This window comes from Nylanderia fulva, unplaced genomic scaffold (genome assembly GCF_048542155.1).
Source record: "Nylanderia fulva isolate GAGA-0341 unplaced genomic scaffold, ASM4854215v1 Scaffold111, whole genome shotgun sequence".
In the NCBI taxonomy this organism is placed as follows: Eukaryota; Metazoa; Arthropoda; class Insecta; order Hymenoptera; family Formicidae; genus Nylanderia; species Nylanderia fulva.
The window spans coordinates 109,654-132,484 of NW_028189313.1; the positions used below are offsets into that span (position 1 = coordinate 109,654).

Genomic DNA, 22,831 nt, shown 5'->3' on the forward strand with positions numbered 1-22,831 from the left:
AAATAAATGTATTTTTCTTCGCCAAAAATATTAAAACAGAGTTATAGAATTAATTTGACAATACTGGCTTCAAAATAATAGGTGTTATTATATATTTAACGTTTTGACCATGCGGGATGTGGTCCTTTTTAAAATAAAATTAGAACAACCTAGAAAGACCGATATAAACAAAATTATAACTTTGCAATAATTATAATGAATCTTATGTAGGCCAAACGAGGAGGCAATTACAGACGAGACTAAAAAACAAAAATAATATCAGGTTGGACTCAACGAAATATTCAGTAATTTCTGAACATATAAGAAATGAACATTTGGGATACCGTAAAGATTCTGGACAACGAAACTAATTATTATAAAAGACTCATTTCTGAGATGCTATATATTAAAGAACAAAAAATGGGCTAAATTTAAACAAAGATACTGAATTACTCAGCGAGTCTTATTTTGATATTTTGGATAAATTAGCAAACAATAAATAATAATAAGACAAATAGGACATTAACAGTTTAAACATATGTATCAGATCATATATAAACACGCACTTTCTGCGATTAAGTAGAGTTTGAAATGAGGTGTCTTTTTATATTGTTGGTCTTGTCTTGTGTCATCTTCAATAACTTTTTCAAAAAAACGTGGTTAAAAATTGTTAAGAAGGACGATGTCAAGTAAGCATATTGCTAACTGTTAAGGATATATGTATTAATTTTTGACATACATTAATCGTCAATTTTTTTATTAATCGCAACGCCTACGGAATTTATTAATATCTCGCATATTAACGATGAAACTTTACGAGATTTGATTAAAATCAAAGATCATATCGAGGCGAACATTTGTTTGATATGACAGATTGGAACACACTTTAATTGCTTATAAATTCTCGACTCTTATTAAAGAACTAACATTAATTTTCGATATTATGTTGTAATTTTTGTATGAATTTGTGTTTTTTGAAATAATTACTATATTATAATACTGAGGAAGACCGCGTGTTTGTAATTTTTTTGAATGATTGTAATTTTCGCTTAAGTTTTATTATATAATGTTTGTAGTTTTCACATAATGTTTTATGTTTAGTATATATATGGAATAAATTTTATTTGACAGAAAAATTCTAAGTATTGCTCGATAAGTTGACCTTTTTATTTCTCACTAGTTATCATTTTATATTTAATTATATTAATTTGTATTGCGCTGAAGATGGCCTCAACTCTTGACCAAAACTTTGCATTATCTGAATTGTAAGATTATTTTGTGCATTAAAATCCTGCAAACGGTTCTTGAAGCTTTTGAATTAATTGTTTATATAACATTAGAACCTAATAATTGTTTTTGTAATAATTGGTTTTGTAATATTTCTTATGAAAAAGTAATTAAATTTAAATATTTATATAAATATTTATTAAAAATACCTAAAAGTAACGTTCCCATGAGAAAGTGACTTCCAAGCCTTCGAACTTTATGCAAATATTACAATAAAATGACAACGTATTTTGTACATGTATAAAACAATTCACTTAAAGTTAAAGTTTTAAAACATAATAAATAACAACGACAGCGACCCTCAAAATGACAATTATGTATTAGAAACTTGTACATGGATGTGTTTTCTATTAATTGTGTATACATGTTTTATTTATAATTTTAACTTTTTCACTTTCTGCCAAGTTTTGATAGTTATGGTCCCACTGTACGCCGATTCTCCATGACAAATTTAGAATCATCCTTGCAACATATGCGACAAAAGATTCCGATTCCCGAATTTTTTGTCGCATATGTCGCAAAGGTAATCCTTCTTGGTGTTGTAGATGTTTTATCTTTGTGTCGGCGTATATAAGCACGGTAGCTTTACTGGTTGGAAAATTACAGAGCTTACAAATCTTATCTGTATCTATAATCGATAGGTGCAACTCTTTTGGTTTTGAACCGTTTAATATTCTCTTCAAGACACGCATTAGATTCGTTCACTTTGTGCATATTTTGAAATGTCTTTTGTCCCTTTTGCGCGCGTCTGTCTAGCAAGGGTGGATATTTTGTCCTTCCTATTGTTTTTATTTGTTTGCTTGCCAGTTAATTTATCCGACGAATGCATTTTGGGAAATGTATTTATGCGAGATGATGAACGTTCTATTGATTTATCTTTAGCAATATTTTATGTAATAGAGATACACTTTGAATTTTCGTCGAGCATATTGACTTCTCAGAATCGAAATGATTTTATTACTGCGTTTTCCGTTGAACATCTTGTACCTTTATCTAGAAAATAAGATTATTGTTTAGTTTTCCAAAGGTGCGTTATCTTCTTCTTTAATCTAAAAAAATGTAAGCATATAATAATATTTTTTAATATTTATAACATTATCGGAAAAATTTATATTACGAATCCTCATTACATTAGTGTTGTATCATTGACGGTTCAATTATTCTTAAATAAAAAACGTAACAGAAGAAATTAAATTCTTTTATTCATAAAAGAATTCTTTATTTTCGAGTATTTTAGTTCACTTTTTATTTGTAAATGGGTATTAGGATATTCAATTATAAAAGCAAATAAAATAGAACTAATAAATAAATATATAATAAAAGCAATTATGAAACTTTGTGCGCGCGTATAATATTTATTACATATAAAGATTTAATAAATATAAGTCTTAATTTTATATGCACAAGAAAGTATATCTTAAAAGGAGATATTCTGATAACTAAAAGAAAGTGGACTTATGATGTAGAGAATATAAATTATTTAATTATAAATTTTTATCTGTCAAATAAAAGTAATTTATAATCAAACAAACAAAACATGAAAAGCATCCATTATATTTCTTTCTAACTATTAAATATATTCACTAAATTTCATATTAAGAGAAATTTACTTGTTGCATAGAACATTGCTAAGTATTTTTTTTTGCATGAGAGAAACCTGTGTCAGGTACCAAGTGCCCCACGAGGAAGGAACACTGGTTATATTTCAACCTAATTAATACTTCTAAGATATAAACAGAAATATCTTTGATCTATAAAATATACTACCAAATACTATATTTTTGTCTGATAATTTTAAAATATTTCCTAAAACCTACTTGGTTTTTACGTTTCCTTCAGTCAGTTCAGTCTTGTCTTTCCGATGATATTTAACAAATTTTGCAGCACATTTTGATGTTATTCAAAATTAAAATTTAATACACAGTTTTGTCATTTTACCTAGTTATTCTATATATTTTTTTTTTTAATAGCACATATTTGCTAAAAAATATTACTTCTTTTAATATAATGGTACAATTAAAATATAAATAATTTTTACATAATTTACCTTTTTCTGCAAGAAACTTTTCAATCCATATTTTATTTGTACGTTGACATTAATTTTTTCGGTTGAGTTTCTCGCTTCAGGTTTTTTTTCCACTTTTTGTGTAGGACAAGATTCTAATCGATTGAACGTTTCCCGATTTTGTTCTTTCAAATTATTACTATGTATAATTATATTTTGTGCGGACATATCCACAACAGAGTTGGCAAAATATCAATTAAATTTTTTAAAATTGAACAAATGATATAAAAAGATTTAATTAAAATATTTTGAATTGACGATTAATTTTAGAAAGATTAATTAGAGATCGTTACAATGACGATTGATATAAGCTAGATTAATTGAAGATCGCTTAATTAACGATTAATATGATCGAAATCAATTAAAGGTTATTTAATTGACAATTGATATAAACGAAATTAATCGGAGAACCATCGATTAAACGATTAATACAAGCTAATTTAATTGAAAGTTTTTCAATTAAACGATTAATATGAGTTAATTTTAATTAGAAGTACGTTAATGGACGATTGAAAAAAACAGATTCAATCGAAGACAATTCAATTGACAATTGATTTGAGCAGAAACAATTAAAAAGTATATAATTGACGATTAAATATAGTAAATTTAATGCGAATCTCTTCCATTAATGATTGACTTAAGAAAATCTATATAATTTCTCTATTTCCATTAATTAACTATGTGTAACGATTAATAAAATTTAAATAAATTTAATCGAAGATGTTTGATTGATGATATTATAATTTAAATTCAGTCATGTTATAATATCATCAATCAAACATCTTCGATTAAATTTATTTAAATTTTATTAATCGTTACACATAGTTAATTAATGGAAATAGGAAATTATATCGATTTTCTTAAGTCAATCATTAATGGAAAAGATTCGCATTAAATTTGCTATATTTAATCGTCAATTATATAGGGGAGAGTGGGGAGTTGGGAGACATGGGGAGTTCTGAGACACGTCAATCTCCGCCATACTAAGAGAGTTAGAAATGTTCCAAAAAGTATTAAATGTTTCTCTTGAAGTAACTTCACTTTTCCGTTTGCATTCGTCGCGTCGACACGTATGCTAAGCGTTTCTTGTTATTATGCGAACAACAATAGTCCGAAAAGTTTTTTCGACCATTTGTGTGTGTGTGATATTTTTACGCACGATTTGAAGCTGATTGCAAAAGTAAGTAAGTGCAAATATATCAGTGGGCGATTGTCTTGTCACACACAAAAGGAATTGTAGATGAACATTCGGTGTGTCGATGGCAATGCGGCCAGTCTGAAAATGTCCAAAGTGGGGAGTTGTGAGACACAAACAGTGGGGAGTTGTGAGAGTGTCTCACTTAGTGTCTCACAAATGGCCAGCACATCGGCTGCAGTTCTTCGCAGTGCATTGCAAGATGTTAGACCTCTCAAACACAATACACCGGCCAAAAAATCCAAGTGAGGCCGCAAGTCAATGGAAACTACCATTTTGACTTCGCCTGAAAATATGGCCAGCTTACACAAGAAAGCTGAGGACAAGCGGGCAAAGCAGGCAAAAAAAGACGAGAAACAGAAGAAGCAAACGGATGTGGCACCACCGAAAAAGCGCAGTCGTGCACTTTCCATTCCAGAAAAAGCGATGTCAACTCCATCTGAAGAGGAAGACTTCTGCATTATCTGCAAAGGTGCAATGCCAAAGAAATTGAACCGAAACAACTCAATACATTGCAATGTATGTGATCGGGCTGTGCACTTGAAGTGTGCCTGCATAACAACCGGCTATTATACCTGTGTTCACTGCGAATCGAACTAACCGATTCGCAGTGAACACAAGGATTCAGCGAACTAAGCCGACTTTGTTTGTTGTTCAATATTTTTTTCGTCACAACTGTCTCCATTTCTATTTTTCACAACTTCAATAAAACTTCATCATAAAAATATGCCATTTTCTCCCATATTTTGTCATGTCTCACAACTCCTCACTATTTTTGAAACTTCGAAAATCATTCCTTTTTTACGAGCCATTTAAATACAACCGCTGTGAATTTCAACGAACTGTTACAGCCAATAGTTGTATTGTGAAGTCTACTACATATCCTGCTTTACAGGTTTGCAAACTACCGATTTTTATGGTAGTTATGCTTCAAAAACAAAACCCGTCTCCCAACTCCCCACTCTCCCCTACTTTTTAATTGTTTCTGCTCAAATCAATTGTCAATTGAATTGTCTTTGATTGTTCTGTTTTTTCAATCGTCCATTAAAGTACTTCTAATTAAAATTAACTCATATTAATCGTTTAATTGAAAAACTTTCAATTAAATTAGCTTGTATTAATTGTTTAATCGATCGATTAATTTCGTTTATATCAATTGTCAATTAAATAACCTTCAATTGACTTCGATATTAATTGTTAATTAAGCGATCTTCGATTAATCTAGCTTCTACCAATCGTCATTGTAACGATCTCTAATTAATCTTTCTAAAATTAATCGCCAATTCAATATATTTTAATTACATTTGATTACATCTGTTTGTAATTAAATGTCATAATTAATTAATCAGCATCTCTGATCCACAAATATACATCAAATATTGTTTATATTTAAATGTACGTTTATATGATAAAGATATTTTACGACGGCTAAACAGTTAATATAAATTAATTTGTTTTTGATTTGTAAAGAGACACATTTAGATCATGAAAATATGGTATAAATAAAATGAAAGTTTTTAATAGAAATATGACAGTATTTTGAAAAAAGTTTGGGTACGTATCTTCAATAAAAATTATTTTATGTGCTGTACTTTTTTACCGTTAAAATTGAATGAAAAACAACGCAAAGAGACGAACTACAATTAAAAAAGGCGCTCAGGAATAAAATTACAGTACAATTACAATACAATTTAACAAAATAATAGTCAATGCACTTATAAATTATCTCTAGTTATATATATATATATATATATATATATATATTATATATATTATTTCGCAATAAATTATTTAAACAACGTAAAAATTTCTAATTGATTTTAGTTAAAAAATAGTTAGGTCTCCATCTCTTCGTCGATCCAGGGCCTCCACATCTTTAAAGCTGGGCCTGTACACGCTCCTATGCGTTTGTGAAGTTTGAGATCATATTCACGCTTGTAACTCTTGCCGCATTGACACTTATACGGTTTTACCTCGGAGTGCACAGTTTTCTGATGTCTGATTAACGTATTCTTGCGGATAAAATGCTTGTCGCATTGGTCGCATATGTGATTTTTCGCGCTCTTGTGCACCGATAAATGTTCCACCATACGAGATTTATTCAAACATTTCTTCCCATTATAGACGCGCTTGTGCCGGAGGTCATCTGTATGACGTTTGACGTGACGATACAAGTCATGCTTAGAAATGTGTGCTCTGTTACAAATGTCACACACGTACAGCCATTCACCGGTATGAATACGCCGATGGTCCTCCATGGCGAACTTATCTCTGAATTTTTTGTCACATATGTCGCAAGAATGATCCTTCTTGGCGTAGTGGATGTTCTTTTGATGATGAATCAAACTATCAAGCGTATTGAATTCCTTAGAGGAGGGACGACACTTATACTGTGTCTTGTCTTTGTGTTGGCGTATATGAGCACGGTAGCTTTGCTGAGAGGAAAATGTTTTATTACAGGGCTTGCAAATCCTGTCTGTATTGATGGGCAACCTTTTGTCTTTGGACTGTTTAACATTCTCTTCAAAGCACGCATTAGATTCGTTCACTTTGGCACCTTGGCATTTTGTCGCTATGTCATTAGTCTTTTTCATGCAACTACTTGCGCGCGTCTGTTTAGTAGGAATGTAATCTTTGTTGTTTCTATTTTTGTTTAAATTTTGTGGAATTAAATTCGAATTAGGCCCGACTGGAATTTCTCGCGATTTTCTAATCCCTAAGTTTGAGCATTTGTGATTTTTGAGATCACATTTACGCTTATAACTCTTGCCGTATTTACATATATACGGTCTTTCCTCGGAGTGCACTATTTTTTTGTGCTGCTTTAACACGTCCTCTCGGGCAAAGCGCGCGCCACATACATCGCACATTTGATTCCTCTCTCTCGTGTGTTTTGTCGAATGTAATAGCACATCCCGTTTACTTATAAATCCTTTGTCGCAAAAGACGCACCTGTACGGGAGATCGCCTATATGAATCTGAATGTGTATCCTCAAGTTGGTTTTGCATCTGAACAACTTGCCGCACATGTCACATAAGTAAGGGCGTTCACCAATATGGATACGCCGATGGTCTTCCATGGCGGTTTTACCAGCGAAGCTTTTGTGACATATGTCGCAAAAGTAATCTTTTAGGTCGTAGTGGATGTTCTTTCGATGACGAATTAGACTACTAAGCGTACCGAAATCCTTAAGGCAGAGATGGCAGTTGTATTCTGCCTGATTTTCGTGCCAGCGTATAAGAGCACGTTTAATGTGAAACGCTCCCTTGCGGCGATTGACGCATTCGCGTGAGGGATCGTTTGTATGAGTTTTAACGTGTAATTTTAAGTTCTGTCTAAAACGGAATGACCTGTTACATATGTTACATATGTAAGGGCGTTCACCAGTATGGATACGCCGATGGTTCTTCATGGCGGTCTTGTCCACGAATTTTTTGTCGCATATGTCGCAAAAGTAATCTTTTAGGTCGTAGTGGATGTTCTTTCGATGACGAATCAGATTATGAAACGTCCTGAATTTCTTAGAACAGGAATGACACTTGTACTGTGTCTTATCTGCGTGTTGGCGCATATGAGCATGATAGCTCTGTTGTAAAGAAAATGTTTTATTACAGAGCTTGCATATCCTGTTTATATCATTGATAGGTGCAACTCTTTTGGCTTTGGATTGTTTAACATTTTCTTCCAGACACGCATTAGATTCGTTCACCTTGGTAGTGCACCTCTTCGGGATGTTTAACGTTTTTTTCTTGCAACTTGTTGCGGGCATCTTTCTAATAGTAATACAGTTTTTGTTCTTTCTATTTTTGTTTTTCTGCTTACCACTTGATTCATCCGTGGTGATTTTGCCCGCGAAGCGGTAAAACATTTTCGTTACGACACGCATTATGTTTGTTCGCCTTGATACCTTTTGGTATATCCTTGGGATGTTATTTATCTTTTTCTTGCAACTTTTTGCGGACGTCTGTCTAACAGGAATGTAACTTTTGTCCTCTTTATTTTTTTTTTCTCTTGCCACTTGATTTATCCGATAAACTCATTTTGGGAAATGTATTTATGTGAGACGAGCGTTTCTTTGATTGATCGTTGGCAATATATACTTTTGTTTCTTCGACGAGCGTAATGACATCTCACTTTGGATCGAATTGATATTATTAATGTATTTTCCGTCGAGTATTTTGTACTATTATCAAAAGTAACGATCCGTTGTCCAATTGTTAATAATTTAATTCTGTAATCAATAAAAAGTTACTATATATATATATGTTATCAAACAATCCTTATTACAAATATTTATTAAATTAGCATTTCATTATTGGCGTTCTATTCAATTTTTATCAAATACAAAGTGTATATAAAACTGATCATAAAATTATGTTGACAAAATTTCGTATTATCTAGAGATTTAATTAATTTGTATTTGTAAATATTTGCATATAAAATTATTACTATAATGCAATTTTGTATATAATATTTATATACGGGGTGATTCAAAAATCCGGCAACGGCCAATTATCTCCAAAAGTAATGATCCTATGAAAAAATGTTAAATACAAAAGTTGTAGGGCTCAAAATAATGCACTTAATAGCAACTTTGACTTTGATTAATGGGTTAAATTTAAAAGTCATTTCAGGGTCAACTTTAATTTTTTTAATGAAACCCTCTATTTTTCGTTGCATATTCTTATAGCTTACCTCTTAGCTTATAGTGTTTTGAAAGCTTTTCAACTATATATTTCACTATAAAAACATTTTTTCATTAAGTACTTTTCCAATTATAAAGTTAGAAAATAAAAATTTTTTGTCATGAAATGTAAAATATTTTGCCAAATATTTAGTTTTCAGTAATCATTCCTTAATATTTTTATGCACGGAATAATGAGACTAATCAATTGTGAAGAAAACACGTAGTTGCTTTTAAAAAATATGTTGCAAATTACGTACATTCTTGTTAAATTCCATTTGAAAAAATTAAGTTGAGCTTGAAATGACTTCTAACTTTGACTCCCTAGGTCAATATCAAGGTCACCATCAAGTACCTTAGTTAAACTTTTTTTTAATTTCATGTATTTTGAGCCCAATAACTTTTGCATTTAACATTTTTTTATAGAACCACTATTTTTGTTGATAATTGGCCGTTGCCGGACTTTTGAACTATTTTGTATATAACACATAAATATTCTTTAATAAAAATATTTGTCATTATTATATTACAATAATTTCACTGAAAAAACATATTTTTTTGTAATTAAAAAAATATACATATGATAATGAAGAACATTATTTATCATTTTATATTTACTAATGAACAACCGCATGCATTATAATTACTAAACTCCTCATATCAATGGAAATTCACTTGTACCAAATACACACAACACTGCTAGACATGCTTAAAGATATATAAAACTGCTAAAATGTAAGCAGGAATGTTTTTGATCTACCTGTCTGATATAGTGTTTTTATCGAATATTAAAATATTTTCTAAAATTTACTTACAATTAGACTGGTTTACTTGTTATTTAACAAATTTTACAACAAAATTTGGTGTCAATTTCAAAATTATTGAATATTACCATAAAGTAATGTTATTTTATGTAATTATTCTATATATCTTTATATTTTGTAGCATTTAATCAAAGCTTATTTTTGTTTCATTATTTTTCAATTATAATTGTCTAAAAAATATTTATTTTTTTATTAATGACAAAATTATATTGAATATAAATAATTTCCACACAATTTACTTTTGTTACAGGAATCTCTTCAATCCATATTTTAATTATCCATAAACAATTTCTTTTTCATATTACTAGAACACTACAAAGCGCGCGCACTATTTATTTCCTTTTGTTATGCATATTGGATTAATTACTATATTATGCATTATACTGTACATTATATTTTTTAATACTATATTTATTATATTATTATATTATATATTTTATATACGTATAAATTCAAGTATACATATTAAGTCTCTTTTTTATTCAATAATCTCATTTATATAATCTCACAATTCTATCTACTACCCACTAAACACTAAGCAACAGTAATATAACACCGATGTGATATTAAGCGTCATCTACAATGTCTTGGCATAAGAAGTAAGAGTAGGCGTAAAAGAGCTACTTACCGGTTTAAGAGAGCTGGAGTAAGGCCGTAAGGGCACATAGAATTCCATAAAACATAACCATGTGGTCTACAACCCCGCTTTATGGCTATGTTTTATGAAATTCTATACCAACCAGATAGTCGTTTTAGATTTAATATGCTAAGGAAACGCAAAATTACTAAAAATTTAAGTATAAAAAGAATTTCAATCGATTGAAATTTTTACACACACAAAATCTGTAAATGTGTTGGAATGGTGGCTCAAAAGATTTTCCGTTTCCTTAGCATATTAAATCTAAAACGATTATCTGGTTGGTTTTTGAGCTTATGCTATGTATTATGTCTATATTTTATGGAAATCCGTGTGCTATAGCCTTAAGCGAAGTGAATTATTTTTATTTCTTACGTCTACTCTTACTCTTACGCTTACACTCGACCAATTAAAACACAGGAAGGAAACTCAGGAAGGTTAGAGTACGAAAAGATTGCTTGAAATGTCTATCGTATTGTTGATTAAGTCGGCGTAAACAGCTTATGCCAAAAACATTAATCCTACTCATACTTTTTACGCCAAGCTTACTCCATCTATTGTAGACGACACTTATTTACTATTACCTATTGTTTAGTGGATATTGAAACATTCGATGTAATTAAGATACTTTATATATATATTGAAAAAAAAACACAAGTCATATATACATATATATATATATATATATATATCGATATATCGCATGTACATTCAGGTAAGATTTTCTTTTTAAAGAAGTTACATTTATAAATTGCAACATTAATTAGAGCGGATAAGACGCTGTTTAAAAATATTAATCTAATTAATACTGTAAGTAAATCTATCATTTTTTATATCTAATATTTATTTATTTTGTTATTTATTCCTATCATCTTTCATTTCTTTGATTGTTCTTTCCTTTAGATTTAGCTTCATTAGTTTTTATATCTTTGGACATTTACTTTTCTTTTTATTAATCTTAACAGATTCCTTAACAGCACACATATCCAAAAGACGTTTATAGTATATCTTGAGGACAACATATTATTATAATTTATTATATTATTAGTTTATTATTGTTTATATTATTAATTAAACATTTGCTGTAATTAATTGTATTAATTTTTTTCGAAGTAAAATTATTATAATCATTATACAATATAATATACTAAACATTAATATAATTATTATAATCATTAATATAAAATATTAATAATTATACATATATATCATTTTCCAACAGTTTATTTGTAAACATAATATATACAAAACAAAATATATTAATTATAATATCATACAATAATTAAAATATAATAATTATATAACATAACGATAATAATAACAATAATCAAAATTACAAAATGATTATATAATATATAAATTATATAATAAATTATATAACATAACGATAATAATAACAATAATCAAAATTACAAAATAATATAATATAATAATTAATAACAATAATAAATTAAAATTGAAGTATAATAAATACAACTAAGGAAGGCCTTAAGAGCCATACGCGGATGTTTCTACGTACATTCCAACAAAAATAATTTTTTTCGTTGGAAGTAAACAATTGTGCACAAAGCACGTATTATTCTTGGTGTACTACCAATACTTGATAATAAGAAATAATCTCTTCTCGATTCAGCGACTTTCGGATCTATATTTTTTTCTCGCATTTATTTCTTTATTTATTTTTTGGGAAGGGAGGTTAGAAGGGTTTTAAAAAATTAAATCTCAAGTAAGAGATTATTTCTTATTATCAAGTCTTGGTAGTACACCAAGAATAATATGTGCCTTGTGCACAATTGTTTATTTGCAACGAAAAAATTTATTTTTGTTGGAATGTATGCAGGAACATCCGCGTATGGCTCTTAAGTCCTTCCTTAGTTGTATTTATTGTTAATATTAAAGAGTCTTGATATACATATAATCTTTGTGTTAAAATTTATTAATAATAAATAATAAATTAATAATAATTATTAGTTGAAATTTCTATCTGCAGAATACATATTTCCAAAAAAATATTGAAAAAGATGTCAATGAATAAGATGTAGATCCAATAAGTTTGTTTTCGATAAATATAGCATTAGATATTATTAAAGTTTTTGGTTCCACTGTGTCAGTCTAATACAAATTTTTAAAACTAATTTTTACTTATATATACAAATTTTTATTTTTATTTTTTAAAATTAAATATAATTTTTAATTTTATTTTAAAATTTATTATGTATAAATAAAAATCTTTCCTCAATGGTAAAAGTCGATCAAACTGGCAATCATTTATTATAAATAATTAGTTAAAATACAACGTTTCGGCTGTCATTGCAGCTCTTTTTAAGTAGATCAAACGTAAATGCATAATAAATTAATACAATAAATAAATTCACTGCATACCACCGACAATATTCACAATTGTTTTAATGAACAATGTAGAATTAACGGTAGTAAGAAAGGAATAAATAGATGTTAACAGCTAGCAAGAATCTTAGTCGTGACTAAGATTCTTGCGACTAAGATTCTTGCTAGCTGTTAACATCTATTTATTCCTTTCTTACTACCGTCAATTCTACATTGTTCATTAAAACAATTGTGAATATTGTCGGTGGTATGCAGTGAATTTGATTTATTGTATTAATTTATTATGCATTTACGTTTGATCTACTTGAAAAGGGCTGCAATGACAGCCGAAACGTTGTATTTTAACTAATTATTTATAATAAATGATTGCCAGTTTGGTCGAATTTTACTATTGAGGAAAAATTTTTATTAATTATTACTGGCGAACCTTAAGGATTATTATCTGTTTTATTATGTATGTTCGCATTTTTAATTTTCAAGTCATGATCAATTTAAAAATGTAAATATATGCTGAAATGATCAATTATGTTGATGGGATTGAGTCGTCACGACGTAGGAAATAATAATGAATATAAAATTTAAAAATTTTTTATTAATAACAACCGATCGTGTACAAGTAATTGCACGGAACGACAATATAGATTGTGTAGAATCTTTGGTACAAGCTAATTGTGTGAGTGTCATTATTTATAAAAACATTATTTATTAATTTAAGAGTTTAACAAGGCTCTGTAATATAAATATAAATTTAAAGTATAAGACAGGCAATAAAAGCCGATCGCGGATGACAGTGCGTTATCCCAACGAAACTAAATTTTTTCGTTAGAATTAAATAACTGTGCACAAGGCACCAAATTTTTTACTTGGTCACAACCAAGATTTAAAATATGAAATAATCTCACATATTTGAGATTTAATTTCAATAATCCTTTAACCCCCCTACGGAAATAAATAAATAAATGCAAGAGAAAAATATAGATCCGAAAGTCGCTGAATCGAGAAAAGGATCTAATAGCTCTGATGGAAGAGCAGTCGCCCGGCAAGCGAAAGGTCTCGGGTTCGTTTCCCGATTCAGCGACTTTCGGATCTATATTTTTCTCTTGCATGCATACAACATATGCATGGTATATATATTTGTATAACACAATAAAAAATAACAATATAACAACATGCATAATCTAACATTAAAATAATATAACAAATATAAAAATAAAGATGACATTTTCAAAATTATTATTATTTATAAAAACATTACTTATTAGTATTACTATTAAATATATTATAATTTTAAACAATGTAAATGGCAAGGAGACCTGTTTAATAAGGTGTTAGTGTTTACAAATAATATTTCAATATAAAGAATTTAAAATACAGACGTTTCGATTTAATCTCAGATCATCTTTAATGTAAAATCTTCAGGAAAAGTTCTTCTGAATACAATAAGTGACACTAACGCTCGCAAATTATATTTTGAGTTAATGGCAACTAAAAAAATTAAAACAACTCAAATCAGATAAAGATATAATAAAATACATAAAAATACATTAAAAATTCGCAAATCAACAGTACATACGTGATAGCCAGTGGAGAAAAACGTATGTATTCAACATCTTAAAACAATCGCTAGTTATATAACCTTAGATAAAAATTAAGTAAAACGATTTATAGTAAACGTTTAATTTACGAATATATGTCAGCTACAATTGACAGTCGAAGAACAAATATAAGATAGAACAACAAATAAATTTAGCATAAAGTGGTAATGACAAGGAAAATAATATAAAGAAAGAGAAAAAGGAAATTAGAGGGAATTAAATAATCTCAGAATAGGAAGATAATCTTCTGATAATCCTTCGATATTATTGTGTCGATTTAAAGCAAACTTTTGATTCATGATGTGAATCATTTCTGATATTAATCTTTTTCTGCATGAACGTTCTTTATTAAGGATTTTAACGCGTTCCCAATCAATTTCATGACTGGTGTCTAAACGATGACTGGGAATAACAGAAACTAACTCTGATTTTTTATTAATATTGTTGCGATGCTCTTTTATTCTTGTGTTCAATTGTCGTTTTGTTTGGCCGACGTACGTGGCATCACATTCTTTGCAGGGAATTCTATAAACAGCCTCACTATTAGACCAGAAATTAATGGGGTCTTTTCCAGATTGAATAAACTTATTTAAAGAATGTGAGATTGTGTATGATACGCGGAGTTCAAACTTTTTAATTAAGTTAAAAAAATTATCAGAAATACCTCGAACACATAGAATCGTAATAAATCATCATCATTTTTACGTTTCGTACCATTGCCATTCATAAATGTTTTATGCTTTAAACGATTATTAATGGTTGAAAAAATGAAATCTAAAGGATAACAATTCTCTAAAAGAATTTGAATCACAAACCGCATGTTATCTTCCTCTTCGTTTGAACGCCAACATTTGACGCGTTCACTATTGTTTTTACTAACCGCAACACGACTTGTTCTCTTTTTCCTATTAGCAATTTTAAGATCGACATTAAAAACTTTATTGTACGCTCCTTGTAAATATTCGATTTAATGTATACACTGAAGATGATCTCGAGACAGATTGAAACGTTTGTTATTTTGGAATTGAATATATTGTTTTAACACGTACATACATCCTGTCACAACTCTTTCGTTTACATTCCGTTTAATTTTAACGATTGTCTGACACTAACTATTATTTTAATTTATTTTTAATTATTGTTTTACATTATTATTATTATAATGTTAATTATATTTATATTTATAGTTTTTAGTTTTTAAATATATATTTTACAGTATCACAAGCATTAAATCAAATTTTTATGAAATGTTCAATAACAAATTAAATAAAACTATTACATACGGTTTATTAACTGATGGGACATTTAAAGTGGAAGTTCATATTATTAACACAAATGAAAAATATTTTGAATTACAAATATTTAAAAAAGTGATAAAGATTAAGTTGATACCATGTATTCGGCAGATATAAAAAGAAAAATATTTATATTAATAATAAATAAATAAATAAATAAATACATAAATAATTATATATATATATATATATATATATATATATATATATATACACACAATAGTCAATAAAAAAAATTTTTAACATTCTACTGAAAATTTACAAAGAATCCCGCAAACTTATGGAAAATAGCTCTCATTCGATTTGCCTGAAATTGAAGTATATATTGCTGTTCATGACCTACTGATGAAATGTTCTCACAGGCGCAACTCGAAATAATGAGTCAGTTTCAAGCTATAGAGCTCTGAAGTCGTCAACATACAAAATACATTAAGGATTTGTTTAAATAATATTGTAAATGCGGAGCGAAGTTTGCGATGTATATTTAGAAGTGTTTTTTGATTTACTCTTTGACACACAAAAAGGCTCGGAGATTTTTAAAGCGTATTCTTGTGGATGTTTTTATGCTGATTAAGAATCCGGCCGCGAAAATTGCGTATCACGTTAGGTTTTTAAATATCTTGATCTAAAGATGCGAAAAAGAGTATTTTATACACTTTTCCGTAAAATGTAGCCCTTAATTGGTACGTGATAAAAAGTGGTACAACGGTTCAAAATAAAACTTAAGATTTCGCACTTATGTAAAAAAAATATAAAAAAGGTCGAATCTATAAAGAGTTAATCTATAAATAATTATTTATCAGTGATTGAAGAAATTTTTACATATTAATATTTGTGAAAAAAGTGAACCATTCTAATAATAAATAATAAGAAATAATTATCTATCAGAGATTGAAGAAATTTTTACATATTAATATTTGTAAAAAAAATGAACAATTCTACCGAACCTCTAAAGACTTTGTATTAGTATAAGGAAAAGTACGAAAAATGATATTTTCAATTATTTAATTTAGTTTTTTTAATAAACTCTCTATAGGTTCAACCTTTTTTATATTTTTTACATAAACTACGAGTATTAAGTTTTATTTTGAACCGTTTTAGCATTTTTTATCACGTCCCAATTAAAAGCTATATTTTACGGAAAAGTGTCTAAAATGCACTTTTTAGCATTTTTAGATCAAGATATGTAAAAAATCTGACGTGATACGCAATTGTGGCGGTCGGACTCGTAATGAAACAATCTATAGGAATACGCTTTGGAAATCTTTGAATCTGAAAACAGTCATTTTTTGTCGACCAGTGTTATTAGTACTATTTATATTTATTTTTATTGTAATTATTCTCACTGAACAATATTATTTCTTCAGAATATATAAGTACCACCAAACTGATAGAGTTATATTAATATATATAAATTATTAAATTATTAATAAATTATATTAATATAATTGTTAACTTCAACAAAATCATATAAATAAATATAATTATTGAATATTTGACATTTCAACTATTGATATTCATCTAACATTAACGCCGAATGTGAATATATTATTTGAATAAATTACCTGAATTGTCATCGTTAATTAAGCATAATATATACTCTATACACTAATAGGTTGAGAGGCAAGGAGACTAAACTTATATAATCAAGCACCTCAAAGGTATTATATTCTCAAAACGTCCTTGTCGTTGATCTTGATTAACGCCAATATTGAAAATAAATATTGACAATTTATAACACTACGGTGAAATATAAGAAATAATAATATTCCCAAATGAACAAAGTGTGCTTGAAGCAAGAAAATGGTAAATTTTGACTTTCGGCACTTGAAAACAGGACTAATTGTAACCAATCTAATTGTGCGCGCACATAAACAAGAGGCTTGTTTTCTGTTCCTGCACTAATAAACTAGTGTACACTGGTGTAATAAGTTAGAATGTGACAAATATATTTTGTCTCACTCTAACTTATTGCACCAGTATGCACTAGTTTATTAGTGCAGAAACAAAAAACAAGCCTAAATACAGACACATACACATGCACACACGCGCTTACAATATCATTTGCACAAATCCTTAACATATTTCGTATGTTAACGACTTCAGGGTCCTGTAGCTCGAAATTGACCCATTATTTCGAGTTGCGCCTGTAAGACCATTTCATCAGTAGGTCATGAACAGCAACATACTTAAATTACAGACAAATCGACTGAGTCATTTCCCATTTTGCGAAATCCTTTGTGACTTAATATATTTTACCTTTGAGAGACGCTAATACACACACATGCACACGATATATTTATTTATATAAACTATATTATTATACACGATATCCTCGAATTCGCGGATCAACTCTCGTAGGTAAATAAACCGTGTTAAACTGAAGAGAAAAGTTTTATATCATTTTGCTAAATTCGCAATAATTATTGAGTTATTGATTAAAATATCTGAGCGAATAAGCGGGTAGAAAGCGGTGCCTGGGCCAGATTCGGTGGGCATGTCGGATGACTTATTTGTTTAAGTCGCTTAGTAACAAAAGCATTATCTGATCGAGAGGCGACGCCATGCAGCAAGCGGCAAGCAATGTAGCCACGCCGAAAAGTAAGATGATACTTTTGTTACTAAGCGATATATAACAAATAAGCCATCCGACATGCCCGAGTCCGGCCTACTGCTTTCCACCCGCTCATTCGCTTAGATATTTTAATCAATAACTCAATAATTATTGCAAATTTCGCAAAATGATATAAGACTTCTTCAGTTCTCTCTTCAGTTTTAACACGCTCTAACTACCCACGAGAGTTGATCTGCTAATTCGGGGACGCTCTGTATATATTTATTTTTTTCCAAAGAATAGTTGATCAACCATGCTTAATTGTAAATAATTTGACTGATACGAAAGAAATACAAGGGCATATGTCATTATCGAAATTGTTAAAAGGAATGTGAATGCCGAAAAAGAGAATTCTACAAGAAACTACGCAAGAGGTAAATTTATATATGTAATTATAATGATTCTTACTGACCGTTCGTAATTTCACAACTTTTGTATTCGGTAAACTTTCTCACATGTTCTTATATTTCTTCCTTTCATCAATATTTTTCGGCATTACCTCTTCCTCTTCTATTTCATATCCTCCGTAATCTTCAAAATCTTTTCTCTCGATTCTGCCACGTATTTCTTCTCGATATCAATATTCTTCTTCGTTATCTATATATTCTTCTCAGCGCCGCGATTTTTTTTATTGTTGATCGATTTGTTCTTGAAGAGAAACAATATTTCTTTCTCTGACTTGGCAGAACCTTGTTGTTGCAATCTCGGTACGTCCTTCATCTCTTTTTGTATCTGCTTCTCGAATTAGTGTGCCTTTTCCGTCATCGGATATTCTACATACATAAATATTCTTTTTATTCTTTTTATATTATAAAAATATGAAAATGATTATTTTATTATTTATTTTATATTAAATATTAAATTTTATATTAAATATTAATTTTATATTAAATATTTTATTGTCATATATTTTGACATCAAATTTAAAGTATCGGAAAATATATTTTTTTTTATTATCCTATCTTTAATATTTTTATACACGGAATAATAAAATAAACCTTAATTTATAAATATTACATATACATATAAGTAAAAGAGATATATTATTGTTGTACATGTAATTAGTGTACATATTACATGTAACACACATATAAATTAGTTACAATTAATAGACATGTTCGTATATACTGCTAGTACTGAAAATCTCTAATACATTTAATGTAAACTATGGTTTTCAATACTAGCAGTGTATAACGGAATATGTATAATATGTAGGAAATAAGTACAGTATAAACATCAAACAATTATAAATCTGTTTCTTTTATATAGATGTAATATATATAATATATGTTATACTGTAGTTATATTGTAATTATATTCTAGAATATAGCACAATGATTTATCAATATTAGGTATATTTCCACATACACTGCTAGTACCAAAGATCTATAGTTTACGTTACATATATTATAAACTGTCATTATCAGCAGTATAACATATATATTGATTGCAATTAGTAGACATATTCCGATATACTGTCCATACAGAATATCTCTAATATATCTAACGTAGTTTATAGACTTTCAATACAGGCAGTGTATAGCAGAACATATCTAATATCTGGGATATAATTACAATATAATCACAAAATAACATTATACAACAATTATATATCTGTTTATATATCTGTTTCACTAATAGATATAATATTTATAATATAATATATGCTATAATGTAAAATACACTACCAATATTAAAAATCTATAGTTTACATTAGATATATTAGATTATTTTCAATACTGGTTTCAATACTGGTTGTATATTGAAAATCTATAGTTTACATTAGATATATTAGATTATTTTCAGTACTGGTTATATATCAGAGTATGTGTAATAATTTCAATCTATATATGTTACATGTAACATGCATGTTAGTTACAAATTATAGCTAAACAATTAACCCAGCAAACACAATATATAAATGTTATATACTCAAGCATGTTACATGTAAACGTATATGTTAGTTGTAATTTCCCACTTATAGATGTAACATTTTTAATATTACATATATTACATTGTAGTTATATTGTCATTATATCCCAAGATAGCACTGACTTATCAATACATCAATGTGCTTTTTGGTATATAATTACAATATAACTACAATGTAATATATGTTATATTAAAATGTTACATCTATGAGTGGGAAATTACAACTAACATGGATGTTACATGTAACCTACACGTTATATTACCTGTTATATTCCGTTTTATTATAGCAATGTAACAATTATATATCGGTGTTTGCTGGGTTAGAGATTATCAGTACTAGCAGTATATCAGAACATATATATTAATTACACTAACATATATATGTTATATATAATATTTGCATTTTAATTACCATATATATTGTACAAAAATTATATATCTGTGAGATGATGTAAGTTGGGTGGCCAAAAATCAATATTCACGTGTATAATACCGTTTTACATGCCGATCTACTTCTTTTCTTTATACTACTTATCACCTATACCTCTATCCATACCCATGTACATACCATATAGTTTCCCTGTAAAAATAAAATGTTATATCTGAATATTGTATATTTATTCTTTTTTTTTTCTTCTTATTTGTTACATGATTCAAAACGTGTTTCATTAACTACATTTACACAACAGCTAATATTCTGATTTAGTAACTCCTGTATTTTATTTGATTCAAAATTTGTATTTTTTTAATCAAAATGATTACTTAAATATAAGCTTCTTTTAATACTATTTGGAAAAAACATGTTTTATCTCTCTTCCACATTGTTTTAGTCATTGATCAGTATGGAAATTATTGGATTACTGATGTAGTTATGCATCAGGTATTTACATTTAGTACTCAAAATATAGTAAATCATATAGAAGAATTGAAACATACACAGTTTAATTCAATGATTGGGTTATTTTGCAATAACACTAATGCATTATATCCCAGCAAACACCGATATATATTTGTTACATTGCTACAATAAAACGGAATAACAGATAATATAACGTGTACGTTACATGTAACATCTATGTTAGTTGTAATTTCCCACTCATAGACGTAACATTTTAATATAACATATATTATATTGTAGTTATATTGTAATTATATACCAAATAGCACATTGATGTATTGATAAGTCAGTGCTATCTTGGGATATAATGACAATATAACTACAATGTAATATATGTAATATTAAAAATGTTACATCTATGAGTGGAAAATTACAACTAACATATACGTTACATGTAACATGCTTAAGTATATAACATTTATATACTGTGCTGGGTTTTGTTTCAAATGTTTAGAATATCAAAATAAACTTATCATATTTAAATATTCAATTATTATAATCAAGAAAAGAAAATTTTTGATCAAATAATATATGTATAGTAATTAGTATATGGTAATTCAATCAGAGAGATTATAAACATAGTCATTAAGCTATTAATAAAAAGATAGTAATTACTTAGAATACGAGCCTCATCTAAAAAATCAATAAAATTATGTATATTCGATGCGTTTTTGAACAAAAAGAAGAATCTAGCGGAAAAAAGTGATATGCTTCGCGAAGCGAAATATATTATTAATTGTTAAAGTTGACAGGTTTCTAGGTTAAGAAACCTGTCATATCGACACGATATGCATATTGTCTATACTCGTATGCACATGCTCTGTAGTCACATGCGTTTTTGTTACTTTTCACAATTTCAATGCTTTTCACTTCCAAAAATAATGATTTGAGGATGTGTACACACATACGGTGAGATACAAGGGATCCTACGGCTTCGGCCCTTTCTTCCGTACCCAACCACGGCACAGTATAAGTATATACAGTAGCGGCACTTCGCAATTTTATGCGTCTCCAATTTGTATGCGTCAGTTTATCCTACAGAGAATATGGCTGCCCCCGTGTATTGGAGCCTAACTCTACGCGATCTCGGTGACTCGGTACTTGGATTAGTACCCCCGTACGAAAAAAAGACTACAAGAATATGAAAGAATTCGAAATTTAAATTTTGTTTTACTAATTTTATTAAAAATATTTTCGTTACAGTCTATTTTTATTTCATCTTTTCTAAATAAATATAAATAAATTTATATACATGTATTTTACACAGTATCAATTTCCTCGCAATTTTTTATTTCAGATAACAATTGGTTAGTAATAATACATTTTGTGATCAATCAATTGTGTTAAAAATGTATTATTAAATGTTATAATAAGATATTTCTAGTGCAATAAATTACAATAAAATAAATATATTTTCTCTCATTCTAACTTATTGCACTAGTTTAGAAATGCAGCGAAAACGAACGAGCCTAATTATTT

The 22,831-nt window shown here is 28.5% G+C and overlaps 1 protein-coding gene across 8 annotated transcripts; it reads right to left on the reverse strand.

Annotated features, from left to right (window-relative positions):
* Nucleotides 1-719: 719 nt before the first annotated feature.
* On the reverse strand, nt 720-22,419 carry LOC114938086 (uncharacterized). 8 transcript variants are annotated; one of them, XR_014926011.1, is made up of 4 exons: nt 22,261-22,415; nt 20,867-21,034; nt 19,022-19,295; nt 720-2,259 (listed from the first exon to the last, which is right to left on the reverse strand). XR_014926011.1 is itself a non-coding variant. In XM_029311831.2 (4 exons), exon 4 carries the CDS (start codon nt 8,411-8,413, stop codon nt 6,362-6,364), a length of 2,052 nt encoding a protein of 683 aa, XP_029167664.1. In that variant the 5' UTR covers nt 8,414-8,758; nt 19,022-19,295; nt 20,867-21,034; nt 22,261-22,419; the 3' UTR covers nt 4,094-6,361. The 8 variants fall into 8 exon arrangements, 7 of the variants coding, with proteins under 7 accessions (XP_029167664.1, XP_029167660.1, XP_029167661.1 ...); XM_029311831.2 differs by lacking the exon at nt 720-2,259 and adding an exon at nt 4,094-8,758 and having other exon boundaries at nt 22,261-22,419; XM_029311827.2 differs by lacking the exon at nt 720-2,259 and adding an exon at nt 4,094-8,758 and having other exon boundaries at nt 18,935-19,295; nt 22,261-22,419.
* Nucleotides 22,420-22,831: the final 412 nt, after the last annotated feature.

Bases quoted from the DNA above. Each gene is read 5' to 3' on its own strand.
- LOC114938086 (XM_029311830.2), bottom strand. From the start codon at position 8,413: ATGCGTGTCGTAACGAAAATGTTTTACCGCTTCGCGGGCAAAATCACC.